The 8,031-nt window shown below is 30.9% G+C and overlaps 1 protein-coding gene across 2 annotated transcripts in view; it reads right to left on the bottom strand.

Moving 5' to 3' along the window:
* Positions 1 to 6,915, bottom strand: part of LOC106686787 (vanin-like protein 1) — a 25,072-nt gene extending 18,157 nt beyond the window's left edge. For both annotated transcript variants that reach the window (XM_014430305.3, XM_014430304.2), the window contains exons 1-2: positions 6,794 to 6,915; positions 1,034 to 1,165 (exon numbers count right to left, since the gene is read on the bottom strand). In XM_014430305.3, the coding sequence (XP_014285791.1) occupies positions 1,034 to 1,165; positions 6,794 to 6,844 (183 nt within the window). In that variant the 5' untranslated portion in view covers positions 6,845 to 6,915. The remainder of the gene's footprint in view (positions 1 to 1,033; positions 1,166 to 6,793) is intronic.
* Positions 6,916 to 8,031: the final 1,116 nt, after the last annotated feature.

Genomic DNA, 8,031 nt, shown 5'->3' with positions numbered 1-8,031 from the left:
AGTTGCAGGCCTACCTTCTACGCCATAACCCCTGATGAAGACCTGAAACTCAGGTCGAAACGTCGGCATAAAATAAATAAATATGGTTTTGTTTATTTATATTGTTCTTTGGTGACCGCCCCCCCCCCCGACAAACTTCTCCAATTATTATTTTTACTTAGATTTTGAATTTCAGAATATAAAGGCACGTTTTTCTTACGTTTTGCACGTTAGCACGACCCAGAACAATATTTTTGTTGACTGGGACAGATTATTATCGTGAGAATTCATGCATATAATTTTTGGGTCTTAGTGGATTTTTTTCTTGAGCCCCAGTCGGATTTTTTCATGGATACAATTTTAAGTTCACAGGCAAATTTGAGAAAATGCTCAGCGAACAATTACTGCCATGACAGTAAAACTACCGCTCATAACTGTAACTATCTAAAATTTATACTAACACTTTTGCCTCTGTATCGAAAATTGCGCGATGGTTCCGTGTTAATAAATTTGATATTTAACGTGACAGTTGCTTCTCTGACATTACTTGTACTATCACACCAAAGCTAGTGTGACAGTACAATCATGACTGTAACAGTTATAACGAATCCCCAAGAGCGAGTAATGTAACGGGTATCAGTCGGGTAAAACGGGTATTTTCAAGGCTCTGAATGGGTATTTTTTGGTCGGGAGAATCGGCAGCACTGCTCATTACTGTACTTTTTATTAATTCCTTTTAAATTTATTTATATATATTATATATAATTTTAGTTTACTACTTTCCTTTTTTTATACAATTATCTATGTATATTCTTTTCATATATTTCTATGTTTGTATCTAGTTCTTATGTAGCCCTCATGAAACCCTGCAAAGTGGGATGAAACATCAGTTACTAATTAATAGTTTTTTTTCCTATTTTTTGTACTTTTCTTTAACGCCATATAGACTATCTTCCTTTAATGAAATACTTTTAAATTAATATATAATTAAATAAACATGTATTTATTTACTCGTGTTACGTAATAAATATAAAATAAAAATTAAATCATTTACCGTCTCCGCTGCTTTCTGGATAAGCCGTACGTATTCTGCAGCGTTTCTCATCATCGTATCGTTTCCATCCTTCCCTTCGTAAGGACAGTACTCCACGACAGCCGCATGATAAAAATCTTCTCGAGGATCAGTCTGTAATAGGATTCATAATAATCTATATTAATTTAGAAAACTTGATATCTGATGCAACAGTAAAATTATTTACTGTATTCCTTCCTCAACCTGAATTATATTCAGAAATATAATTTTTTTATTGTAGGAGGATAGTCCGGGAGGCGGTCAATAAAGGTATCAAAATAGTAAAAGAGAACTGTTTATTGCAAACCAACGTTTCGCCCCACTTTACAGTGCTTCGTCAGTGCTGTCATAATGAAATGCTCTGACCAACTGTGTTGGTTTCTTTTACTATTTTGAAATCTTTATTGACCGCTACCCGGACTATCCTCCTACAATTTACTTCATACGGTCAACTATCTTCTTTCAATATAATTTTTTTATATTTGAAAGTTTTTGTTTCATAAATGTTATTATACACAATAATTACATTGACTTGAGCAATCCAATTCATTTTACTTTGCTACTTATTATTTATAACTATGTTTTTATATTTTTATTAAAAAAATTAACTGCTTCAAAAAGAAAACAAAATTCAAAACAGTTTTGAAATAAAATGATGAGTAGACAATTGACCGTGGGTTATATATCTGAGGAGATGATTGGAGGTGCGGTCAGTGAAGGACACAAATAAGTAAAAATTTATTTTCTTTTAGTTTATTAGTGCATACATTTCGGCCTGAATTTCAGACCTTCGTCATGGCTAAGAACAAAAACAAGAATAATGAATAAGATGAACCACAGAATGATTAGAAAATAAGAAAAAACAAACATTATAGATACATTTGTCGAGTTGGCTTATTATCTTGATTATTCTGCTTGTCCAGAAAGCCACGCTAATGCGTGTTCAGTCAATAAAGGCAAGGTAGTTGACAAGGAAGATGAATAGATAAGAGGAGACTAACAAGTGACACCCGTTATGTCTCGGAGGATGATACCTCGTCCTACGGGGTACTATTCCGATAAACACGAGGGAGGAAGCAGACCTGAAGGGTAGCTAGCCTCCAGAGTTATGCAGGATGGTGCCTTCGTCCTGCCGGGTAATATTCCGACAAAACCGAAGGAGGTGTGTAAGCTAGTCGCCGAAGCTAACGAAGGGATAACAGGTAGAGGAGAGATATATCAAGGGTGTCAAAAAATAACAATAATTTAGAAATCAGAATCGCCTATTAACCGTAGCTGTCTCAAGCATAGGTTGTGGATCAGTGATGTTTTTTGATCTGTAATAAATGTTAAGATAGGGGTTTCTTTTTTTCAAAATAAAACGGACGATGAATGCTTCTTCACAACCTGACAGTCCATCGAGTTTAAACGATAAGGCGCAAAAGGAAGAGTTCTTCAAGACCCCTATTATAGGCCTGTGACCGATAGGGGTTTTATCTTATCTGCTTCAAAAAAAAAAACCTCAAATAAATCAAAGTGAAAAATTTCTATATATAAGAAGATGGTCAGGGTTGCGGTCAAAAGAGAAACAAGAATAGTTGTATACTATTTTTGTTTCTCTTTTGACCGCAACCCTGACCATCTTATATATAAATGTTTAAGGTCAACTATATATACATATATGAAAAATTTCTAATTTTTATTTTCTTTGAAAAATAATATTAAAGGGTTTGAGATGACGCTAAAAACAAATATCATTTACTTCTTCCTCAAAAAATCCTCATCATGGTTTTTTTTTTTTAATTTTTTAGTGAATAAATTTTTTTTTATTCTTTAGAATTATAGAAGGAGTTGAGCTTTGGGGCTCCACTAAACCTTCGAATTCCTCTCGTATCTAATCCTTACAATCCAAAATCCTTCGTAAAATCCTCAATGCTCCTTATTTTGTTACTAATAAAACCATCCATAAAGACCTAAATGTTCCTTATGTAACTGATCTAGCCCGACTCCGATATCATTCCTTCCATTATAAACTCTCTAACCACCCAAACCCACTAGTTTCTAAACTTCCTTCCTCTTCCATTCCTGGCAATCCTCCGAGGCGCCTGAAAATAAGATGGCCTCGTGACCTTATATTGTAAAATGTTTTTAGAGTTCTACTACTGGGTAGTTTCTCTACATGCTGTATCATATCATCCATTGGCATATAATCACCTTGAAAAAAAGTATACTTATTGATCTACGCGTCGAGAGTGCTTAGTTTTGTTAATATTTTTGTTTTACCAAAACATTTTAGCAAAAAGCCCCATCACATGGGATGAACTGTTAACCGTTGCCGCGGCAGCGCATAAAGTACCAACAAACAATTTATTTATTTTAAATATATTTATTGAAATTTACAACTGTACATTTTTAATACATTCAGTAAATTTGATCTAAGTTATAATGGAGTGATACAGGCGTGTAGAGAAACTACCCATTGGTAGCATTCTAAACCAACAAACAAAAATTTATTTTTATATAATAAATTAGCAGACCCGGCAATGCTTCGCTATTGCTATATTTGGGATGGATATCTTAATTGAGCAGTATTGAAACTTTAATATCAATTAATATATAAATAAAGTGATAAGACGGTAACTATAGCAACATAAATGGTAACAGCTAGCTTATTTCAAACTAATGTTTTTCCCTTATAAAAGCATTAAATTTCGTTTTGTGAATAAATTATATAATAACCCTCAATATGCTTCAACATTAGTACTGTATTGAAACAACTCAGAATGACTCACCTATCAGAGTATGGTAAAAGATTTTTTAGGAGTGAAACATAATATTTGTCTTATTCTTCAGAGAGAGACACGTCGATTGGCATTAGGAATGCAATACCTGTATACCGGCAGGAATTAGATATAGTTGAAGCCAATAGCTAAAATTGCTATGGAAACGACCCTAATTCATGAATGAACCATTGATAAATAAATACCGTATCAAAATGATAATTTTAGCTATTAGCTGTTAGATTATAACATTTATTTTCGTAGGAGTAGTAGTTTTCATGAAATTTGCTAAAACAAATTGATTTATAGTAATTCTACTTGTAATAAAATCTACTACTCCTACGAAGATTAGTGTTATAAACTACTTTATAGAAAGTTAAATTTCCTTTATTTTGAGTGTTGGCAGACATATGCGCGTCTTATTCTCGATCCATAAGACGCACATATGTCTGCCAACACTCAAAATAAAGGAAATTTAACTTACTATAAAGTAATTTATGACACTTATCTTCGTAGGGGTAGTAGTTTTTATGATATTCACATATGAATATAAATTTGTCCGAACAACTATAAATCAATTTAATTTAGCAAATTTCATGTAAAATATTACTGCTACGAAGATAAACATCATAAACTAATTATAGCTCATTAAACTAGCTTTAATTTGAGTGCTAATAGACATCTGTACGTCAAATGGTTTTTGAAATATAAATTTTTCAAAATAAATTCACTAACTACTGATCTTTCAGTACGTCCCATACGACATTTTTATGAAATGTTGCTTTTTAAGAAGCAATATCTCGAAAACTATTTAACGTAAATAACTCTATTAGGGCTCATATTTTAGCAAATTTACTCTTCTTTAAATAACATTCTCTTAGTTTTTCTTGTGTTGTTCCTACCTTTTAAGATATAGGTCCAAATGAAAAATTAGTTTTGTTTATCGCTTTGAAACAGCCGCCATTTTTTATCCCCCTACCTATACTTTTTTATATAGTTTTTTCAAAATTCCAACATTTTATACGAACAACTAGAAATTAACAGTTTGTGAGTTTATTTTGTCAAATATCATAAAAACTGTTACTACTACAAAGATAAACGTTATGAACTATTTTATGGTAAATTTAACTTGCTTTAAATATAGTGCAAGTAGACATCAATACATCCAATGGTTTCTAAAATAAAGTTTTTCATAAATCAAACTCATTGTCCGAACAATGATAAACCATTTTATTTTAGCAAATATCATGAAAACCACTATTCCCACGAGGGTAAAGGTCATAAATTACTTTATAGTACGTTAAACTAACTTTAATTTGACTGCTAATATACATCTATACGTCACATAGATCCTGAGATGTAGATTTCTTAAAATAAATTAACTAACTGCTAATATTTCAGTAGATTTTTAAGAAATTTAATTTTTATAAAAAATCATATCTCGAGAACTATTGGACGTAAATAGCTCTTTTAGGGCTAATATTTCAGCAAAATTAATCTCCTTTTAATAATGTTCTTTTAGATTTCCTAGTGTTGTTGGTAGTTTTAAAACTATTTCTTCTACGAAAATTAACATTATAGTACTTTTAACTAGGTTTAATTTGAGTGCTAATAGGCATCTCTATGTTTAATAGTTCCTAAGATATAGTTTTTCATAAATTAAAAGTTTTTTCGAAACGCAATAATTCAACATTTTGTAAATTTATTTTTGTGAATATAACACTTAAATTAAAACTAGTTTTGTGTACTATAAAGTAGCTCATGAAATTTAGAAACAAAAGACAACGCGTTTTCATAGGAGTAGCAGTTTCTATGATATTTTCAAAAATAAATTCGCAAAATATTGATGTTTTGTTGCTTTTTAAAATGCTATATCTCGAGAACTATTGGACGTAAATTTCTCTATTAGGGCTAATATTTCAGAAAATTTACTTTTCTTTAAATAATGTTCTTTTAGATTTTCTAGTGTTGTTAGTTTTTAAGATATAGAGCTCCGAATGAAACATTGATGGTTTTTAAGTTTTGAAACAGCCGCCATTTTTTATTCCCCCTACCTATACTTGGCAGACTCATCAGTTTTGACTAGTAGTTATACATTGTTTTCATTAAAGTTATCAAAAATTGGGATGAGTTATTACCTTTTTTTCTTCCCGGCTCTTGTACTATATTATTTAAACTTTTTTGTGATTTAAATAAGTAAGATGTTCCTTGTTATTTACTTGTGATTCTTTATATACTTATATATTTTATAAGTTACAAATGGTTTTTGTGATATTTACTCTCTCTAATAAAACTGGCCAATAAAACAATGAAATACCTGTTTTCTTCTTTTCTTTAAATTCCTTCTACCGGAATGAAAACCATTATTCTATTAATAAGATCTAACAAATCCCGAATACCGGTATTGAACATTTGTTCCGATATTGCTATAACTTAATATTTTTACTTATTTGATTTTAATTTTTATATGCATATTTTTTTATATTAATATATTGTTAATGGGAACGACCATATTGGGTATTATTTATATTTATATATATTTTTTTATAATATTTTTTCAAATGACTATAACTTAACTTAAATTTATTTGTATGGGTTGATGGAAAAAAAGAGAGAACATTTTGTAGAATTGAAACATTAGAAAAATTAAACATACTTGTAGAACGATAAAGAGCTGAAAAAAATGTGCAAAATAAATCATGTATAATTCTTGTACACAATGTAAAAATTTTTATAATGCGACATTTAAAAAAAAATTTGTGACTATTTTTATTAATAGGATCATAAAAATAATTGTTCTTCACTAGTCATAAGTATGCTGTGTATAAGGCGACGCAATAAAGTTGAGCAGAACAACATTTTTTTAATAGTGTTTTTCTCTCTTCTTCCTGGAGTTCAAATTTATGCAATTGTTTGAAAATAATTTTAACATGCAGAGAATTAATTATTTTTAAAAGCTATTATAGATTGACTTGAGTACTACCTTGATAGCCAAAACGGGACTGACTAAGATGAGGAAGAGTAAGAGATCCATAGGTTGAGCAGAATCGACCCTACACTAAACTATTTAATGAGATGTTCCGCTCTCCCGAATAGCTGTTCTGCCTCTATGTAATCGTATAAGAGTTACATAATTCCTGATAATACATCTCCGATTAATTCACAAACTATAAATACTATATCAAATTTAGTAAATTCTTAAGATAATCTTTCCCAATAATGTTATTTTGTATTACAAATACCAGCGCTGTAACGCGAATATGTTGTAGATGTTCTGCTGTTTCTTCATAACAGGAAGACTCTTTGTCTCCAACTATTTTAATCTAAACCTCAATTGTACCCTTGGTAAAACATTTATTACATAATATGTAAATAAAATATAACATTTATATTTATTTGTGAAAGACAAAATCGTCTATAAATTTCGTTACATTATAGATACAGAATATCAAAACCTGAGTATAGTGCACTATTGCAAAAACAATAAACAAAAGATAAAACGGACTGGATAATATAAAACGCAAATTTCTGACTGAGACAATTATATTCCATACTACAAAGACGTTCTAAATTATCGCTCAGACAGAAACTTAACGTATACAATTACTTACTAAAACCCATATGGACTTACGCCTGCCAAATTTATGGGCCTACTAAAAAAGATACAGATCCAGATTGTACAAACTTTTCAATTACAATTTTTAAGATTGGAAACGAACTCACCACTCTACGTTTCAAACGAGATACCGTAGGTTGGTAACATTCTGACTGTAACGGGCCACATTCATATGACTTACAAACGTTTCACAACACGCTACAAGGACATTTCAATAAATTTATACTACAGATGGCAACACATGACATTCCTTACGTGACTCGGCGTAGGCTGAAGAGGAGTTGGGTGCGGGACCTCCTAGTGTGATAAAATAATTGACTTAACATCAGGAAGATGGACCACTGGCTGCTATTCCCCTCATGCCAAATATATATATTCAATTATTAACCCAGCAGGAGTCTCCAACTTTTTTCTCCACTAAGAGGTGTCCTGTGAGCATTTATCTCATGGTAGACTATTCGTACTATTTTTTTATATATAATTGGATGTGATAATAACAAAAATCTTTAAGATTACTTTCAATATAATTTGAAATTGAAATCGTACATTGTAGCTCTTCCATCAGGGGCTAAGATGTTCTTGACTTGATTCATGATTTAAAATAA

Source organism: Halyomorpha halys, unplaced genomic scaffold (genome assembly GCF_000696795.3).
Source record: "Halyomorpha halys isolate HHAL.00 unplaced genomic scaffold, Hhal_1.1 Scaffold876.1, whole genome shotgun sequence".
In the NCBI taxonomy this organism is placed as follows: Eukaryota; Metazoa; Arthropoda; class Insecta; order Hemiptera; family Pentatomidae; genus Halyomorpha; species Halyomorpha halys.
This window is presented reverse-complemented; position numbering and strand designations above follow the sequence as displayed.